The sequence below is a fragment of the Macaca fascicularis genome, chromosome 2 (genome assembly GCF_037993035.2).
Source record: "Macaca fascicularis isolate 582-1 chromosome 2, T2T-MFA8v1.1".
Taxonomy (NCBI): domain Eukaryota; kingdom Metazoa; phylum Chordata; class Mammalia; order Primates; family Cercopithecidae; genus Macaca; species Macaca fascicularis.
Genome location: NC_088376.1, coordinates 159,917,144 through 159,937,883, shown reverse-complemented (window position 1 = coordinate 159,937,883; position 20,740 = coordinate 159,917,144). Strand labels below are relative to the sequence as shown.

Here is a 20,740-nt window from a genome sequence, read left to right as displayed (position 1 = left end):
CAGATCTGCCCCAGGGATGAGTGCTTCCTGGGGGCCAGCCTGGTGCGTCAGGGAATTCTGAAACCACTGGTGAAGAAACTGAGGGAAAGGCCTGATGGGCACGGCAAACAGGAACATAAGTGGTTTCTACCACAGACCAGAATGACCCGGAGCCAGGTCACATTGAGGGACACAGCCTGGACAGGGGACACAGCACGCCTAAGAGATATGGGAGAAAAACTCAGAACAAGAGCCACATTTCTGCCGCCAACACCAGCCGGCTGTGTGGCCCGCTTGGAAACACCGAATCACTCTGGGGCCACACTCCTCACCTATGTGCTGGGTGGCTCAAGACCTATAATCTCTGAGGTCCCCTCCAGGGAAAATTCCAGAGCACATGGGAGCACCAAAGTGTGTGTCGAGAGAGACCTCCCCCACGCCCATTCTCTCAGCAAATATTCACCGGCCACTGCTCTGTGCCAGGCTTGGTGCTAGGCGCCCTTCCTTCCTTGTGCATAACATGAACAGGCGCAGCAGCCACAGCATCTTCTGGTTGCAGAGATTTGCCAAGGGCAAGTTAAAGCAGCCAGTGAAGAACAGGTTCCCACGGACCATTTGCCCACCTCCAGGTGAGCTTGCTGCCAATGCCAATGGAGAGGTGTGGCTGGCAGCAGGCACTCTCCCACCCCTGCCAAGCACAACACTTGGGCCCCTTCACATTTCGGGCCCCTTCACATTTCAGGCCCCTGCGTAGGGCCCCTACCAGGGCTGAGACAAGCGGGAAGAAGGTGGCTGCAACCCAGCTGTCAGCTACACTCACCTTTACGCAGGAGTAGATCACAGACACAAACACCACCAAGGTCAGCAGCAGGGAACAGGTCAGGTAGAAGCTGAGCATGAATACAGAGCTGGAGGGAGAGAGGAGGGGAGGGAGAAGCCAGGCTCAGGTGGCAGGGCTGCAGCTTCTGGGGGGCCTGCCTGACAAGCAGGCCACAGGTCCCCCGTGCCCATCCTCACAGCTTCAGAGGGCCTGGGCTCTGAAATCCGGAGAGGGAACCTGAAGTTGCTCCATCTCCCCTAATCCACTGCCCAGCCTTTTGCACTGACTGCCTGAGCAGGGCTTACACAGCCTTGCAGGTGGATTCTGGAGCCCTCCCCATAAGGGTATGGTTCCCTCCCCTTCCGGTGGGGACAGCAGCCCACAGGAAGCTGAATAGAGAACCAGGTGACACCTGATAGGTATTTTGCCTAGTTCTCAGCTATTCACTGATGTGCTTCATTTAGCTTGGAAGAACCACCTGGTGATTCCCTCCAAGTCGTCACTCACGGCTCCATAAACAACTGTAAAGGCTGAAAGCTGATTGGATCAGTGGCCTTCGTTTCTAGAAATGCCTTTGTCAGCAGCACAGCCAGTCACTCTTTGAGAAACAGGGGTGACTGTCTCTTTAGAAGGGCAGAATCTCTAAGCCCCACCCCCTTTCCACTGCCAGGTCCCAAAACAAGTCTGTGGGACTGCCAGGTCCCACAGTTTTTGCTCCTCTATTCCTAGCCAGTTCAACAAGAAAAATGCAAGGATTTCCCTCTGCCCCTCCTTTCAGATGCAGATCACAGGTGACCTTCAGAGCCACCGCGGGTGGCCACCCTCAGACAAAAGAGCTGTAAGTGACTTTCCATCCGGAACTTCCCATTGGCCCTCCTGGGGCAAGGGCTGGCCTGGAGACAACATACCCCGCCATACCACCAGGTGGCTGTTCAAGGGAGGAAGAGTGGCCTGAAGATGCCAGGTGTTGTTACGGGGTTAAAAGCCAGTGGGGGGCATGAGAGGCAGGTGAACACCTCTAGGGAGGATTCAAACAGCATCTTTGTTCCAGGCCTCCACGGAAGCCAGCACTTAGCTGCCTTCAACAAACGGAACAAGACAAACGAATTCTCTTCAGAGGAAAAGAAAGACCTTTAGAGTGGCTTTTAAGGCTTTCCTAGAGAGGAGGTGGCTAGAGAATGACCTCTGCCAATGTCTAAGCCACTTGGAGGGAATGAAGCCGTTGCAGGCAGGGCAGGTAACTGAGACGACCCAGCCCTCAAGACGCTGCAGAGAAGGAAAAGCAGCAAAGAGGCAGGACTATGCACCCAAGCTACAGGGACTGTCAGTTACAACGGGGTTATAAACCAGATTGCCTTTTTTTTTTTTGAGACAGAGTCTCGCTTTGTTGCCCAGGCTGGAGTGCAGTGATGTGATCTCGGCTCACTGCAACCTCTGCCTCCCAGGTTCAAGTGATTCTCCCACCTCAGCCTACCGAGTAGCTGGGATTACAGGTGTGCACCACCACGCCTGGCTGATTTTTGCCTCACCACGCCTGGCTGATTTTTTGCATTTCCACTGTGTTGGCCTGGCTGGTCTTGAACTCCTGGCCTCAAGTGATCCACCTCCCTTGGCCTCCCAAAATGCTGGGATTACAGATGTGAGCCACTGTGCCCGGCCTCCAGATTGTTTCTTGATACTTGTGGGTCCACATCAGTACAGAAAGATGGGGTTTTATGCCAACAAGGAGCCCAGCTCTGCACAGCCTCAGTGCCGGTGTCAACCAGAGTGGAGCTGGCTGCCAGTGCCTGGTTTTCACCTGTGGCATCCAACAGAGTCACGGCAGATACAAATGTAAGGGAGATCTTTTCATTCTTTTAATAATGTTGTTAAAAATAAAATACACGTCGACATCATGTACCTCCTGCTATGGTACACGGAGAAGGACACATCATCACTTCAGTGGGAGCCTTGCCAAAATCTAATCATGAAAAAACATCAGACGCACTCAAATGGAAACTACAAATTAATTGGCCGGTACTCCTCAAAAGTGCCAAGGTCATGAGAGACAAGCAAAGGCTGAGGAACTATCACAGATGGGAGGGGATGGAGGACACGAATTAACTACATGTGACGCGGGATCCTGAAAAGGCTCCGGGAACACAAGCTGGATAGTGAGGGGGAAACGACGAATTAGAATAAGGTCAGTAGATGAGTTAATAGTATCATTTTAGTGTTGATTTCCTGGTTTTGATCATTATACTACAGTTACAGAAGTTGTCAACATTCGGGGAAACTGGATGCAGGACGCACAGAATCCCGCTCGGCTACTTTTGTAACTTCTCAAAGACCATTGTTTCAACATGAAAAACAGAAGGTACTGGCTTTGGGGACTCTTTAGATGAAGCAAGGCTTAGAAGATATAACCAAATTCAACCAGTGGATTTTGAGTAGATCCTGGCTATAAATAAAACTAAAAGTAGAAGATGTTTTGGGGGACAGTTTGGGAAATTTGAATATGGACTGGGTAGTAGGTGATAGTAGGGAATTTATGTTAATTTTTTGGTATATAAAGTATTGGGGTTAAGGAGGAAAATGTCCTTAAATTAGGTGTACATTGAGGTTTTTATGGGTAAATGTCTTTGTGTCTAAGTTTACTTTAAAACAATCAGAATAAAATAGATGAAACAAACACTGCAAAATATTAACAGTTATTCTATCTAGGGGATGGGTACTGATTAGATTAATTACTTTACTTTTCTGTGCATTTGAGGAATTACATAATAAAAAGTAAAAATATGTATTTATGCATACACTTATATGTATGTGTGTATATATATGTATAGGTGTATGTGTATAGGTGTACATACATAAGGCAATTATGTTTCTCTTTCCAAGCGAGACTCTAATGTGAATGACAATTTAACAAACACCTCATTTCCAAAAGCCCTGCATACTTCAAAGTACCCCCCATAGAAGCCACAGGCTTTCTCAGTGACACAGCCAGTCCTCAGAAAACTTCAGAAACACCTCTTTGTGAAATACTTTCAGAACTTGAAATCCATTCTTAGAAATATCCACAGTAGTAGAAAACCTGCATCTTTTGAATATATATGTATTTTTTTTTTCCAAGAACTAAAGGTTACACAGAAAGCGGCCCAGGGAATACTTTGGGTGACTCAACTGTCAGTGGTAGGGTGGGTTAATGGGACGAGACAATTAAGTGATAAAAAGGCGTCTCTTGACCAGGCACGGTGGCTCACACCTATAATCCTAGCACTTTGGGAGGACAAGGCGGGTGGATTGCCTGAGCTTGGGAGTTCGAGACCAGCCCGGGCAACATGGTGAAACCCTGTCTCTACTAAAATACAAAAAATTAGCCAGGCATGGTGGTGGGTGCCTGTATTCCCAGCTACTCAGGAGGCTGAGGCAGGAAAATTGCTTGAACTCGGGAGGCGGAAGTTGCAGTGAGCCAAGATGGTGCCTCTGCACTCCAACCTGGGCAACAGAGTGAGACTCTGTCTCCCTCCCCCTAAAAAAAGCATCTCTCGTATAGCTAAGCAGCGACCGGTGAGAAGTCGCCCATCCTGGAATGAGCACATCATCTTCCTACCCAGAGAGGTCAGAGCCCTGGCTTCCTATCCCACTGAGGGCACACTCAGAAACTTCTCTCCCTGCCTGAGCAAGTGTAGGCCAGACTCCCTGCTCTGTTCTCCTAAATGACCACCCCCTCCCAACCCTGGGATTCCCTGCAGCCAGAGGAAGGAGCCCAAGAGGGCTGGGGATACTCACTGGGGCACGATGGTGATCTGGACAAAGCAGATGAAGAGGAAGACGAGCGAGGCACACGCCACATAGGCACCAAATCGGTCGTCTACCTGCTTGGAGTACTGAGAGGAGACGGGCATGGTGAGAAGGGCCAAGACACCTGGCCCAGTCCACTCCAGCCCTGTCAATCCCACACACCCAGGGCAGCCACTCAGGGCTGGTCACCTGTGCAGCCCACTCCCACAACAGGGAAGACCCGAGGACCAGAGCCAGACTTAGACCCCAGGAAACCATTCCAGATCACCAGACGGTGGTGCCTTTGGAGAGGGCAGTTGAGAGGGATCTGAAACCTTCTGCAGGTGGGTCACCTTCAGAGTAATCCATACTGATCACGGCTGTACATGACTGCACACCATCTACCCGCTAGGAAACATGCCAGGTGTCTACAGGCCTCATCCAGCACCCCCACAACAGCCCGGGAAGTCAGAATATAACGGCTGTCATTTCTTCTTCAGAGATGAGCAAGCCGGGCCTCAGAGAGCTCAACAAGACTTGTCCAAAGTCACATCTGAGGCTCCTCACCCCAGCTCCTCCCATGATACCAATCAGCCACACTGATGGAGGTTGGGCTGGCACAGTCACCCAGAGTAACACCCAAGTCAGGTCCATACACTGCTGGTCCCTTTCCACAGCTCCGCCTCGCTGATTCAGTGTGCTTGTCTGGTTGAATGCTGATGAGCATACCCCAAGTCCACTTTAACTGAACCCTGGGGAGACGCTGCCACATAGTGCAAAGAGAACTGACTGGACTGGGGTCTGGCTCCAGCTCTGTCGCTGCTTCACTGGGTGGCCGAAAGCAGGTGCCCCAACCACTCTGGGCTTTAGCTTTCTCATTCACAATGTGAGGAAATGCAACAAAGAGATCTTGACTATCCCTGCCAACTTTACCACCTTGAGGTCTCAGTGTGACAAAGCAGTTGGGCTATCCATCAACAATGATAATAACAATAATGCAAATAGCAACGAATATGCACCGAACGCCTACTATGCGACAGATACTGTGTCATACATAGAAACTCTGCTGGGCATGGTGGCTCACGCCTGTAATCCTAGCATTTTGGCAGACTGAGGTGGGTGGATCACCTGAGGTCAGGAGTTCAAGATCAGCCTGTCCAACACAGTGAAACCCCATCTCTACTAAAAATACAAAAATTAGCCGGGAGTGGTGGAGGGTGCCTATAATCCCAGCTACACAGGAGGCTGAGGCAGAAGAATCACTTGAACCCAGCGGGAGGAGGTTGCAGTGAGCCAAGATCAAGTCACTGGACTCCAGCCTGGCCAACAGAGTGAAACTCCGTTTCAAAAAAAAAAAAAGAAATTAATTTCATCCTCACTATAACCCTATGAAGTGGGAATGTTAACTGCCCCATTTTCTAGATAATGAAACTAAAGCACAGAGAAGTTAAGATGTATCCCTTCCAACCAGGGAAGCCTCCCTAGAACTCACATCTTCCTAGGCAGCGCAGCATCAGAGCTGGGGAAACTGAGGCCACCCCTTCCATGGTGCTGGGGGCGGGACGGAGCTGTACTGTTTCCTTGCCCTCCTCCTCCTGGTCCTGATTCAGTACAGGGGCCTCCTTCCCACCCAGGGTGCTGTACCTTCTTCTCTAAGTCAGGCTCCCTGAAGGTCAGGAGGAACTTGCGGACGTGCTCAGACCGAAGCCTGTCAATGCTCCTGGCGTCAATGGCGCGGCCCAGAAACTCATCCACTTCATCCTCAGGGTTCGCACTCTCCTGGGCATTCCTGGGGAGCAGAAGCCACGGGCGTGAGACAGGCTGACCACAGGGGCACCAGCAGAGGGCTGGCTCTTCCGACCATCCCCCCAGACTCTCAGAGAGGCCCGGCAGCTGTCCACCATCAGCCCAATCAGGGCAGCGGGAGCTGAGACTGAGACCAGAAGCCTAAGCTCTTAACAACTGCACAGGTGAACAGACAACTGCCCAAGTCTCAGCCCTTCCGGCTTAAGGGGGTTGTTGACAATAGGCTTTTCTGACTCTGTTAACATATTATATTAGCATAACAATGTGAGCTACCATTGATGGTTTAATTGGACTTTCCCTACAGCTAACAGGCTTTGCTCTTTACCCTCCAGCTCTGCTATCCTCCTGAAAAGAAGCCCTAGATAGGGCAGCGAGAGTTTCTGCGGGTTTCTGCCACGGGGACTGTGGCCCACCTGGTTTCTTTCACCCAGCTCAGGGCACTCTTGAGAAGCAGGTTTCATATAGACTTGAGTGCTGACCTTCAACACCCTGTTTCTCAGGGTAAAGCCCAGTCCTGGAGTGGAATTTCTGACAGTCATGAGAACCGGAAGTGAAGGAGGGAGATGTGGGCATTGCCTCGGGGCACTGGATGCCAGGCGCTGCTGACCAGTGTGTAAGGTCTGCACTTTCCTGAGGGAGCCCACGTGTGTGCACACATGCACGTGCATGTCACGGAGATAAAATGGGCAGTGCTGAGCCCTGTCCTTCTGCTGGGTGGCCTGGGTTCCTGGGCTGCCCTAGCCTGTCTGGGGCTGCTGCTGACCACCTGACGGCTAGGGGGGGCTCCATTCACTCTCAGCGAAGACTGCAAGAGGGGTCATTTTCCATGGAGTGTGGAGAAACCAAATGATAAGGTGGATTGGGAGATATCCCCTAGACCTGGGAGCAGGAATAAGGAAGGGCATATTACTCACTTGTCCTTGGGGTCTTCAAAGCCCTAAAAGAGGATAGAGAGAGAAAGAGAAGAGAATGAGAACAGAGAGAACCCAAAGCTCAGAGGCTTCTAAAAGGCTGCAGCTCATCTCTCTACAGTCTCCCAAAGGGCGTGGACACAGAGAGGAGTGTCACTCAGGACCTCCTTCCTTCCTCCCTCCGTTTGTCCCTTCCCTGGCAGTGTGGAGCACTCTGCTGGGCAAACAGAGTTCGGCAAACACTGGGTGAACCCAAAATCCAAATGAACATACCCCTCTTCATTCCCAATGAGGACACAGTTTGAAAATACAAAAAGAGGGATTTATGTTCCTCTCCATGAGCCAGAGCTATCAGGCACTGAAACAGACCTGGGGCCCTGGTGGCACAGAGACTCTACCCCCAGCTCTACCCCCAGCTGAGGGCTCCGGGGAGCCTCAGCAGCCTCTGCAGTCACCTCCAAGTGACCAACTATGGGCTCTGAGCTCCTCCCAGGCTGCCAGCGCCAGCCCAGGATGGCCTGGTAGTTGTCTGCCTAGGCAAACTGCACCCTTCTCCTTGTCCTCTGAGAGTGGCCAGGCTCTCCCTCCAGGCTATAAAGTGGTCCCACGTCACCATCCCAGCCCTGGGCTGGAGGCATAGATGTCACTCAAGTGAGCACTCCCTCCGGGGGGCAGGCCTGTGCCTGATGCTCCCAGGATCCCTCAGAGCACAGGCGTGGCGGGCAGCGGGGAGAGCTGGACAGGCGAGCTTCCCACGGAAGACCCCCTGCAAGGGGCTGGCCCACTCAATTCCATCCCAGGAGCTGGTAAAAATTCTACTACAGAACCGAGAAGAACTGAGCTATATTACATGCATGCTGGTCTCTACGACTCAAAAATAGGCCGAAATGTTGTGAATAAGCCTGTTCTGGCTTTTCCCGATGCTCCTTTGGTCATCTGTTGAGGCTGGTGCAGGGGACCCAGTTTTTCTTCCTGTGCTGAGTGGGGGACCGGGACCATGCTAACCACACTGCTTGTCATGTTGGTGTGGAGAGCTCAGTGCCAGGTCAGTATGGCAAGTTGGTAACAGGACAGATAACACTGGTCCACAAACCATGGCAGGGGGACTGTTAAGAACACAACGGAGTGGACTGGGCTCAAATCCCGCCGCCTACTTACTCTAACAGTTCCAGGACAGCGGCTACTTGGCCTCTCCCAGTCTGCCTACACTCCCTCATGCAGCACCCGGGCCCCACCCTACTGGCCATTCCTGGGTTTGGTGAGAGGAGCTCGAGCCCACATGTGTCCTCCCACTGGCAACCTTTTTATTAATAAATAACCTTAAAGACCTTATGACACAAGTGCCTAAGCATCAACCAGCACGGCTCATCACTGTGTTTTAGAAGCTGGGTAAAAGCTGGAAAAAGATTTAAGAGGCACTGCTGACTCCAAGTTCAAACCTTCTAACAGCTCTCGGTCACTACTATGTGCTCCCGGGCCCCCATCCCCACTTCAGTGGACTATTTCTCATAGAACTCATCCAGTATGGGCAGCTCAGGGTGAAAGCTTGCCTTCTGTGGATCTCTCTCCAGGATTCCAGGCACGTGGAGCACGGAAAGCCCAGTGGCCCTCGTGGCAGCTGCAGAACCTGCCTCCATCCCCAGCCTAGACATTCCCACTGGCCATGCTGGAGTGGCGCCCAGAGGCTGGTCATTGGTGGTGGTCCCCTCAGGGGACACCGGGCCCAGCCAGGACAGGAGCCTCTGTTCCCACAGCCCTGTTCTTCTGCACTCCTTCCCCTCCCTGCTGGGCAAAGCGACGAACGCCATGGAGGAGACTTCCTGGCAGCCTCCTTCTCCAGAGACTGTCCCTTCGCCATGACAGTCCTGACTGAATTCTTCCAAAGTTCCTTGTCCTAATGATGAACAATATATCTGCCACCCCGGTGCCTACAGTCCAAACTATCTCCTTTAAGACTTCAAGATAACTAAAGATACAGCTTATATCAAACATCACTAAAAAATAACTTTCCAAGAATTCTAAACAGAAAGAATCTCTCACCACCAGTCCTGCCTCCCTGCCGGTTGCTCCCTGCCCTTCCCCGGCCACCTCTCTGCCTTCCCTTCCTCCCCATCTCCCTCCCCTACTCTCCAGCTTCCCCTCCACTTCCTGCTCGATGCTCCATGCCTCCTCTCTGTTGGTTCTCCTGCCCCTCTTTGCTATCCCTGCTCTCAATCCTTCCCCCTTTCCCCCTTTCTCCCTTATCTTTATTTTGAGATAGGGTCTCGCTCTGTCCCCCAGGCTGGAGTGCAGTGATCATGGCTCACTGCAACCTCAACCTCCTGGGCTCAAGCCATCCTCCTGCCTCAGCCTCCCAAATAGCTGGGACTGAAGGAGCATGCTACTATGCCTAGCTAGTTTTCCTTGTTATTGTTTGTAGAGTTGGGGTCTCACTATGCTGCCCAGGCTGGTTTCAAACTCTTGGCTGCCCTGACCATGTGGGTACAGAGTCTCCAGGAGACTATCAAAGGGCTGGGATGACAATGGGAAGGGTCGCCAACTGCTCTTTGCTCAGGGGAGGGAGGGTGGTGGCTGGAGCCTTTAGTGACACTGACCAGGTCTGTGGAAAGTCAGGTTTGGAGCCCTGGGGAAGGCCAGGTTTCTCCACTCTGCTGTCTGGTAACCCAGGGCCCCCCCTCCAGAGGTGTCTCTGCTGTCAAAACGTTAAATGGGGGTCTTGGCTTAATTCACTTTTCCTCCTGTACATTTTCCTTAAACTTATATCATCTGCTACTCGTTGGCTAATAAGGAGCAGAGCGACTGGGTCCCTGCCTGTCCCCTCCTCCAGGCTCCTGGCTCTTGTCTGCTGACTCCGCTGGATGTCCACGGAGTCCGCCTCTGATCCCTTCTGCCACAACCTCAACCGAGTCTGCTCCAGAGAGCCCAAACTTAGAGCTACTTGTGCAACATGCCCCTCCTTTGCTAAGTGGCCACACAGAAACACACACACACACACAGACACACACACAGAGTCCCTGTGCCATCCCTCGGCCCTTCCTGGCGTGGGTGACTCCCATCTGGGAACCTGGTGCCCCTGAGCTGAGCAGCATGCCTGAGGGGCAGAAGCCAAGCTCTCAGACAGGAGGAGAGAAAACGCCACCACGGCAACGTGGCTTCTTCCTCCTCTTCCCACCGAATCCATCTTCCTGTCATTGCTGTCAGAGCCCAGGCAGTGCATCCTGAATTCACCTGTCCTGGTGTGTGCAGGTCCCTGGAGGTGGGGCTGACACCCAACCATGGCCTCCCCGACTTGCTCAGGCCCTGTGCTCCCACTGGAAGGCTGGCATTAGTGGGGGGTGTTCCTCAGCACAGAGGGCAAAGGGGACCACCACCTGGCACTTCCCAGAAAGCACTAGGATAGTTTCTGAGCAACTCAACCGAAAGATGTGGTTTCACTTGCCTGGGAAATGCAGGAGGTGCTGGAAGAGGGTATGACAAGCTGGTGCCCACCCAACTCCCCAGGGCCTCACCAGACAGTGCCAAGAGACAGCTGGAGGCTGTGGCTGGCCGAGTCTAGCCAGACATGCCTGCTTCCAGGCTGTGCCGCAAGCTCTGCCAAGAGGGAGGGAGGAAGGGGTGCTGCTAGTCTGTTCCAAAGCCTAATGAGGCATGCCATGGGGTGGTGGGAAGAGCTTGGGGCCAGAAGCAGGTGCCCTACTCCTAGTCAAAGTTGGGGCAAACCGCACTTCCATTTCCTTGTCTGGCTCCCCAGATTCCCTTGGGCAACACAAAGTGTCTGGTGTGGGCCTCGTGCCCACAGAAGGCCCTAGCCTTGAAGAGTGTTGCCCACAGACTGCCCCACCAGCCACTCACCATCCGCTTCATCTCCTTGGACACCTGGTTGCCACCCAGGTGGTTGTAAAAGGGGCGCTCAGCCCCCCAGTGAGGTGGGTTGTGCCCGATGGAGTTGGTTCTCTGGCGGTTCATCTTGGCGATCATGGCCTTCTCTTCTTTCTGGGAGATGAACACAGATGCATCAGCCTGCAGGCAGGGTCACCTAACGAGTCCAAGTGGTGAGCTCCTCACCCTCCCCTAAACACGGTACCTGGCCAGGTAAGGGGCTAAGGCAGCTGCCCTTTCCTCTCAGCAAGCCCTGGAGCCCAGAGCTCTGCCCGGATCCTAGAACATCCCAGGCAAGCATCCTGGATCCCTCCAAACTCCCTACTGCCAGCCCTGGCTGGCTCAGGTGGGAGTGGCAAAAGATGATGAGAGTTGGTCTTGTGAGAAAGCAAAGGGCTTGGGAACATCTGCCATTTGCAAAGAGTTATCCCTATAAGTTTGACTATAAGATTCCATCCTGGGTGCCCTTCTCTCCTCTGGATGGCCTAGGCTCCCAAAGGCCTGAGCTGTCGTGCCCGGCTGCCTGCAGTGTGCTTCCTCACCCTAGTCTGGGGGGCAGGGCGATCAGCGAGGGCTGAGCTTGGGTCTCCCAGGCAGCCAGGCCAACTCGTGCCTACGCCTCCCAACTTGGTCTCTGGCAGGCTGTGGTGTCATGTCAGGCTTTGCTCATGGGCAGGCCAGGGCTCAGGGCAGGGTAGGGCTCTAGCTATAGCCTCAAGGGTGGGTGGGGCCTGATCTGAAGGTGCCCAGGGGGTGCCAGAGGGAGAGGAGACTTGGGATCACAACCTCTGCTCAACTTCTCCAAAATATGCTATAACAGAGACCAAAATATGCTATAACAGAGAGGGTACCAGGACTCGCCTGGGGCCCAGGAGGGCACTTCCAAAGAGGTTTGGGTCAGTGAAGTTATGAGATTCAAGAGCTGACAGGCATTGTACAAATACACAAACGGAGTCTCAGTCTATGGGCCAACACACTCCCCAGGATCTTGTCTATCTGTCTGTCTATCCAACCAAATGGGTGCAAGAGAGCTGGAGACCTGAGGCAACTCTCCCCTCAACTCCCTCCCTTGTCAGATAAGGTGACGGTGGGAACACACAGCCTGCTTCAGCTGACACTGCTGGTGGGGGTGCCTGTCACTCTTTCTGTCTCCATTTCATCCTTTTTGGACCACTTGTCCAGCTAGAAGAACCAAGAGCCAGAGAACTCAGGGTCTAGGACAGGAAGCTGTGGGAGGCCTTGCGACCCAGGCGCCGAGAGGAGAGATGTGGGAAAGAGCCCGGAGGACCCAGTTCACTGATACTGTGGCCAAGGAACTGGCCAACACTTACAAACGTGTCAAGGAAACCATGAGGAACTGTCCCCACAGGGCCCTGAATCTCCCGTCCCTCTTCCTGGTGCCTGTGGGGGGTCTGACACAGCTCCCGTGAAGAGCCCCTGCAGCCAGGATCTGTCCCCTGGGGCACTGCACAGTAGGATACGGTGTCCCTCTGATGTCCCTCTCGGCACGGGCACCTGCCCTCAACAGCCCTGCCTGCCACCCTTTAAACATCGCCTTTGCTGTCATCCTAGACTCTCTGAACTCTTCTCACAGCTTAATTTTGTCTTTCATTTCACTTCTTAGGAAGAGAAATGAGGAAGCTTTTCTCTATCAAAGGGCACTGACCGACAGATAAATTCAAAAGAAAGATTCATAAGTAAAAGGCATTTTAGTTTAGGAAGAAATAGAAAATGTTCTCTTGATTTGCTTTAAAAATTAAGAACATGGAACATGACACTATTAAAAATAGAACACTGGAGTCTGCTAATAATTTAACTTTATATTTCAGCAAGTGTGGGCTGAGACAAAGGGGGAAAAAGAAAGAGACTAGAAAGGGAAAGGGGAAAATAGGTTCAAGAAACAAAGATACATAGGCACATGTGGAGATGAACTCCCATCTATGGATCAGAGAGGGAAGAGATTAGGACAAGTGTCCACCCAGTAAAAGGCAAATGAAAAGGAGAGAGATGGAGATAAAACATACGGTATTCACAGACTCCCTTGATGCTGATCTCCAGCTTGTGGACTTTTGATGCCTTGTTGCTAATTTGAGGTCTGTTGCATTTTTGCAAAAGCAGCAATATTAAAAGGTTCCCTCTTTACCATCCTTTTTGCAAGGCCTAACTGCCGGGGTCCTTTTTAAGATGCAGGAACCACAACGGCGTAAGAAATTCATGACTTCACTCAAGGAAAGAGAAGGAAGCAGCAGGCCACGAACATGTTCCTCCCTGGAGGAAGGGAGCCCCTCAGCCCCCCGGCCCCACCCGCCCCCCGCCCACAGACCCGCTTCTGGGTGCAGCGCAGGATGAGGAAGGTCTCGATACTGTGCTCCTTGAGGTAGGCGTTGCGCTCGCCCCCACAGCCTGGCTCCACCTCGTAGTCCCCGTTCAGGTAGTTGAGTGTAGCCTTGGTGATGTGGATGCGTCTACAGCAGGGCAGGGATCAGGGTGGAGAAGGCAAAAAATGCAAAGTCAGAATGTCAGCTCCCGTGAAAAACCAAACTGCAATTAGTGGATTCATCACAATTGAAACCCTAGGGCCCCAAGCTCTGCTCAAATCCTAACCTCAACCTTGCATGGTACCCTCCATTACTATCAAGTGGGCTCTCGTATCCACTGCAACCATACTATCTCACACTGAACATCCTGGCACAGACCGCTACATTAGTGTGCCCAAGAGAACATGGCCACCAGTCTTGCAAACTTTGCAAGCCTCACACTCCTGCTCAGAAGCCAGCAATGGCTCCTGCACGCGACAGGATGGAGTCCAAATTCACAAGCCTGGCACTCATGCCTTCTGAACACAGGCGCTGTTTCTCCTAGCCATCCCTAAAAGGCCATCTGCTCTTCTCCCATTCCTTGGAAATGCTGTGTTTCCCACACCTGTGCCTCGCCTTGCTGTGTTCCCTCTGCCTAGCAGCAGGCTCTTCCCACCCCACCTGCCTCACCCCTCCCAGTCCTGCCTCCTTTATGGTCTAGTCATCCCAGAAACTATCTGTGCTTCCTCCCTCCTCCAGAACTCTATCACACCTCACCAGCCACTACAGTTTGGCTCAATATCTTCTGGGCCAAGGCTCAGGGAAGGGTGACATGATGCTCCCACAACTGACCAATGGTGGCACAGGAGATTTGGCAAGTAGAGGAATTTCTACTTCCACTATGCTCACCCCAGCCCCACCAGGTGCTTGCTACCCATCCTGCCCACACCACCCTGCCCCACCTCGCCTCTGCAGGATGGTCACCCTGGGTGGGCTTGAGTGGGAACCCAGGTTGGGGCCCTGAGCCACCCACAGCCTTCACTCACCCCGCCTTGCCGCCAGCCTCCATGTGGTTGGCTAGCGTGACGTCGTTAGACCAGACATCGAACTGCCACTTCCTTAGACCAAGGACACCGCAGTGTACTCGCCCGCTGTGAATTCCCACACGCATGTTCACGTTCACCCCTGTCACCTCCCGGACCAACCTGGGGATGGAGCAGGGGTAAGGCTGGGAGAAGGCTGGAGGCTGGGCACACAGAGTGGGGGTGAGGCTGCAGGTGCAGGGAAGGGTGAAGGTGCAGGGGTCAAAGAGTCTTCCTTCTCCCATCCAGCCCTAGAGTCCAAGAATGTTCAGCCTGAAGGGCACTGGGGTGGGCAGCAGGTGCAGTCGGCTGTGAACGGGGCTGTTCCCGACTTGGCCACAAGGTGGCGTGGCGCCACACTAAAACCCAGAGCCCTGCTGCTTCCCCTCCAGGAGGGCACCTCTGGCCAGCACTGCCCTGTCAATTAAATTGTGATTGGAAAAATGCAAATGCATGTTAGGGCCAACTTGAATTAAACGGGGAAGTTACCACCACTCCACACCCTATATGTATAATGCTCTTGTGGGTAAGGCAGAAATGGCTTTTGGATTATCTGTTTATTGGATTTATCCATACTGCTGCTTCCAAGATGTTAGCAGGGTGATGGCAAAAGGTGGTTACCCAGGTTTCAAGGGTATGCCCTGCTCAGGAGGGAAGGGGAGCCTGGGCAGGAGCAGGGGCTTAGGGTGCTCCATGCCCTAGAGGAAAGCTTGGTACCGGCCACACACACCACATATCCATATCTGGGAGGCCCCAGTAGACAGGGCAGGCCCTCCGTGTGCACTTATAACTCCTCATGCTAGGCAAGCAGTGGAGGCAGAGTGGGAAGAAAGCCATACATCTCCAGGTGCGTGTCTGAGGCCCATGGGAACCTGCCCAGCATTTGCAGGAGAGGGTGCAGGTGCCAGGAAGTGGCGTAATGGATGAATTCAGATTGCACTTTCTAGGGCCCTAGACCCTCCCTGACACCTGGGGCATGGGTGCACTCAGCCAGCCATGGGACCAGCAGTCTGACTTGCCCCAGTGGGTGGGAGCACCACTGAGACTCCCTGACCCCATCCCACGCCATCAGCAAGAGGCTGACACCCACTGCAGGGGAGACTGTGGTCATCCATCATTTCTCTTGTCCTGAATCAACTTGGTAAATACCTATACTGCAGCAGAATACCTTTACTGAAACACTTTCCATCCACAATGCCTTTGGATACTTGCTTAGCTTGACAATGGCTCATTCTGTCTTTTTGGCTTAACTCCATGGCCACCTCCTTCAGGCAAACTCTCTCGATCCTCTCAGTGGAATCAACTGTCCCCTCCTGGACCCTCCTACAATAGTCTGCCTCCCTTACCTCACTGTGTCCACATGACATGCCTCGTATCTGAGGACCAGGAGTCCTGGACTCTTTCCCTTAAGGCTCTGTGCTTCTGGGGAGACTGACTGTCTAGCTCAGGCATGCCGGGGACACTTGGCAAGTGCTGCGAGTAGAACTGAGCCAAACCAATGGACCCGGCCGCCTTCCTGGCCAGACACTCCCGTCTCTGACCTTGCCCTCTGTGCCTTTTTTCTCTGCCCCTGTCCAGGCTATTTGTAAAGCCCAAAGTCTCTGACTTGCTCCCTTGGCTGTCACAGAAGCTTAGACCATCCATGTTTTTCAATGACCAGGGCCCCTTCTGTGGCCAGTGGTAGCCATGAATTGGCCAAACTGCCTTTTTGCTATGGTTCACAGGCAGGGTGATTCTCTCTAAGCGGACCACCTGCATTTGAACCCACCTGCCTGGTGGTAGCACCTTGGGGAGTTGTCTAACCCCTGTGAGCCCAACCTTTCACATCTGGGAAGAAGCGGAACCAGCAGCTCGACGCCTGGCTGAGTGTTTGTAGGAAACGTGAGGCCCCGGAAGTGCAAGGGCCTCACACGGCACAGGGTCCTCACACGGCTGCCAGCCTCTCCTCCACTCCTGGAGTCTGCAGAGCCCTCCCTTCCCACACACTTCCTCTGGGAAAAGCTGCCCAGGCTGCTGTAGGGCACAGGAATCCTGGAGAAGGCAAAAAGTCTGGTGGCATACACCAACCCTCAGCTTGGCTGGGCACCTTTGGGAGACAGTTTCACCCCACTGTTTCCCTGCCTCCAACCAGGCAGCCGGCAGGTCAGTCAGTCTCTTGGGCTGTGGACAGTCCCAGGGAGGGAGACGGTACCCGGGGGCGGGCACTTACGAGATGGCCTCGATCATGTCCATGCCCATCTCCACGCAGCAGTGGGCGTGGTCAGCCCTTGCTTCAGGAAGCCCCGAGACGCAGTAATAACAATCCCCGAGGATCTTAATACGTAAACAGTGATTCTCCTGGAAAGCAAATTAATTTTACAAATTAAAAATAGTAGGAAAGAGAAGTGGGAGGAAAGACATGAAAAGCAAACAGATTCACCCCATGCCTGGAATAACTTGCCTTTTAGGGCAGTGAGCGCAGGCCCACGCTGGAACTCGGCATGGTCCCGGGACAGGCTTATCAGGAGACGTTGGGGAGGGAGGGATTGTGGGGATGGAGGGATGGGCTGGGCAGCCCTGAGTGGCATTCCAGCCTCCCAGACTCAGAAGCTCACTTTTAAAGATCCGCTCCAGAGCCCCAAGAGGAATTTGGCTGGTCGAACTGTGGCCCAGCCAGCAGGGTGGCCCTGTCAGCTTAAGGAAGGCCCCAAGCCCCAGTACAAGGGTCTCTGGTCCCCTCCATGCCCCAAGAGTCACTCTGATTCATTGCTTGAGATTCTATCAAAAGTTGCCTGATTCTCCTCCTTTTACAAAAAGACTGAAGCAGGGAGAAATGAGCTTTAACCAAAAGCTGGCTGACTCTCAGCCTGAGATTTTTATCCAAAAAGAATTTTGCTAAACTAGCAAGCAAGAGTGCCAAGAAACCAACAGAGCTGCTGCTGAGTGACAGGTGCCATGGGGCCACCTGCAGGCCACCATCAATCTGTAAGTGGGATTGTGATGGAATATCACTAATCCTCAATTATGAGCGGTCCAGCTCTGGATCCCAAAGGTAGTTGGGAAGCAGGGATTCAAGTGCCCGTGTGGCCTGGACTCGTTTGAGACTCAAGTGCCAAGCAGGTACTATTCACCTCATTCAGTTCAGTGATGAAACTCACAGGTGAGTACATGTGCCCCACCACGGAAGCCCCCAGAGAGGCCCTGGCACTGGCTCCGATGGCACCAGCCTCTCTCATCAATAACCCGGCCTGCTGTCCTGTGTGGGCCAAGGGGAATGTGTCTACCTGTCAGTGGCCACTGACATTTAATCACTCTACAAAGGCCTAGAGCTGGGAAAGGATAACGGAGGGGTGAATAGGGGCCTAAGGAATGAACGTGTAGTTCACCACTCCCTGCCATGGAGTGTTACTTCCAATTTATCCAAACGTTTAAGAGTCCTCTTTCTGGATGCCTCTAGGGAATGGCACACAGCCGCCTGCAGGCCAGCTGGGGACTTAGACTCATTCTCTTATCAGTCTGGCCAATCTATCAGGAATGTGGCTTGATGGCACCTAATGTGCCCCCAGACAAAGAGCATATTCCCCTGAGGGTTTGGGCAGTGTGACCAGCAGCCTCACCACCCGCTTCCACAGATGGAGGCATGGAGGGCTCCCTACGCTCTCGCTTGTGGTCAGCGACAGTGCTGAAAGCAACTCCAGCTGAGTGTGTCTCCAGCACCCAGGTAGGGCGTGAGGACACAGCCACAGCCTGAGGGGCCCCCTGCCCATCACCAGCAGGCTCTACCCAGCAGGGTACACCCAGGCATATGCCCATCCCTGGGGTTTAGCAGGTCCTCGACCACTGCAGCCTCCCTCAACAGCCCAGGTCGGGCCACCCTAGCCCCGGCTCAGGGGGACTCACTGCGGCCAGCTTGTCGAAGCGGGCGAAGAGCTCGTTGAGGGTCATGACCAGTTCCTGTGCGGTGCACTGGGATGCCAGGCTGGTGAAGCCCTCGATGTCAGCAAACAGGATGCTGGGGAGACAGGCAGAGGAGGAAGACCCTGCTATAGGCTGAATCTTTGTGTCTCCCAGATTCATACATTACATTTTTTTTCTTCATTTTTTTAAGAAGAGGTCTTGCTCTGTTGCCCAGGCTGGTGTGTGGTGGCATGATCAAGGCTCACTGCAGCCTCGATTTCTCAGGCTCAAGGGATCCTGTCGCCTCAGCCTCCCAAGTAGCTGGGACTACAAGAGTGTGCCACCCTACCTGGCTAATTCTTTTTTTTTTTTGGTAGAGGCAGGGTCTCACTATGTTGCCCAGGCAGGTCTCAAACTCCTGGGCTCAAGCAATCCACCCACCTTGGCCTCACAAAGTGCTAGGATTACAGCCATGAGCCACTGCACCTGGCTGCATTAAATCCTAATGCCCAATGTGATGGTATTTGGTGAAAGATAATGAGGTCACAAGGGTGGATCCCTCACGAATGGATTAGTGCCCTTATAAGAAGAGACACGAGAGCTTGCTTCTTCGCTTTCTGCTTGCCACCTTGTGACGATATAAGAAGGTGGCAGTCAGCAACCTGAAAGAGGACCTTTGCCAGACCCTGATCATGCTGGCACCCTGATCCCAGACTGCCAGCTTCCAGAACCATGAGAAATACAGTGCTGCTGTCTGTAAGCCCCCGGTCTTTGGTATTCTCTTAGAGCAGCCTGAACGGACCAAGACAGACCTCCATGAGGGAGCAGAGGCAGGGTTTGCGGCCAGGGCCCAGCCTGGGGCTCCTTGGGCCCGAGAGGGCTGCCAGCCAGCAAGAGTGCTGGGGGCTCCACACGGCTGCTGGGCAGGGGACAAAGAGGCCCTGGCACTGGAGGGCCGAGGATGCTGCCTCTTTCTGTTGCTATCCTCCTTCTGTGCTCTAACTGCACCCTCCCCCAGCCCAGGAGGAAGGCAGGGGAGGGGCGTGAGGCCTGGGTGTGTGCCTTAGGAGGGTGCAGGACAGGGGTCCAGGCCCCAACTCCCAGTGGTCTCTCAGGCCTGCCCCCTTTGACCTCTGAGCACACCCCGAGGGCGCTGGGCCCGCTCCTGGGGAAGAGAGGCCTTTGATGCCTCTGCTCTGGAAGGCATTTCAGGCCAGAATGGTGGCCTTGCAAACTCTGACTTCCTAATCCCACACAGAGGGGACTCTAGCCCTAAGCCCTCCATCCTGAGGGAGTCCTCTATCCCCTACAAGAAACACAGTAAAAGAGGCCCAGGGAGGAGAAAGGAAGGCACAGCCTGTCAGCGTCCCTGGAAGCCCCCAACTCCTCCCTCCCAGTTCCTCAGTGTACCAGCTGGTGATAGATCTTTCACCCGTCCCTGTGGCTTGTGTTGCCTAAGTTGAAAACATTTTCTTTCCTTTTCCTTTGAAACAGGGAAGGAAGACCCCAGGACCAGAATCTGTAAGGGCCCCTAAAGTTATTTTTCTTAAAAGGGACACAAAATCTAAAAACTGTGGTGTACTGAGATGCTCCAGGCAGCCAGGCCTGAGCGGGAGGTTTCCGACATGTCATCTCACTGAGTCCGCGCAAGAGCCCTGCAAGCGAGGGGTCAGTGTCCCCATTTCACAGACAGGAGCCAAGTCTCAGAGCAGCCAGGCAGGATTCCTCCTCCAAGGTCTGTTCTCCTCCCCAGGCAGCTCGGGACTCCTGAGGCTCCAGAACCCAGTCTCAGTTTTAAAATTAATGATGGTGAACTAAACATATTTTGTCCTTTTATTCCAAAAATGCATGTTGGTACATTAAACACATCTTTTTAAATCAAATATTGGGCTCACACCTATAATCCCAGCACTTTGGGAGGCTTAAGCGGGCGGATCACTTGAGGTCAGGAGTTCGAGACCAGCCTGGCCAACATGGCAAAACCCCATTTCTACTAAAAATACAAAAATTAGCTGGGCGTGGTGGCACGCACCTGTAATCTCAGCTACTCAAGAGGCTGAGGCAGAAGAATCACTTGAACTCGGGAGACAGAGGTTGCAGTGAGCCAACATAGCACCACTGCACTCCAGCCTGGGTGACAGAGCTAGACTGTCTCAAATAATAAATAAATAAATAAATAAATAAGATACTGACAAATGATAATTGCATATATTTATGGTGTGAGTGCAAAGTGATGTGATGATGTCACATATCCACCATGTGGAATGGCTGATTGGGCTAATCAGCAAATCCATTACCTCACATACTGCTCATTTATTCCTCCTGTCG

General features: G+C 53.1%; 1 protein-coding gene across 3 annotated transcripts in view; it reads right to left on the bottom strand.

Moving 5' to 3' along the window:
- Positions 1–20,740, bottom strand: part of ADCY5 (adenylate cyclase 5) — a 164,380-nt gene that overhangs the window by 30,980 nt on the left and 112,660 nt on the right. For all 3 annotated transcript variants that reach the window (XM_045385522.2, XM_074033290.1, XM_074033291.1), the window contains exons 4-12: positions 18,416–18,527; positions 16,746–16,873; positions 14,501–14,659; positions 13,481–13,622; positions 11,131–11,271; positions 7,282–7,304; positions 6,206–6,350; positions 4,571–4,668; positions 800–887 (exon numbers count right to left, since the gene is read on the bottom strand). In XM_045385522.2, the coding sequence (XP_045241457.1) occupies positions 800–887; positions 4,571–4,668; positions 6,206–6,350; positions 7,282–7,304; positions 11,131–11,271; positions 13,481–13,622; positions 14,501–14,659; positions 16,746–16,873; positions 18,416–18,527 (1,036 nt within the window). The remainder of the gene's footprint in view (positions 1–799; positions 888–4,570; positions 4,669–6,205; positions 6,351–7,281; positions 7,305–11,130; positions 11,272–13,480; positions 13,623–14,500; positions 14,660–16,745; positions 16,874–18,415; positions 18,528–20,740) is intronic.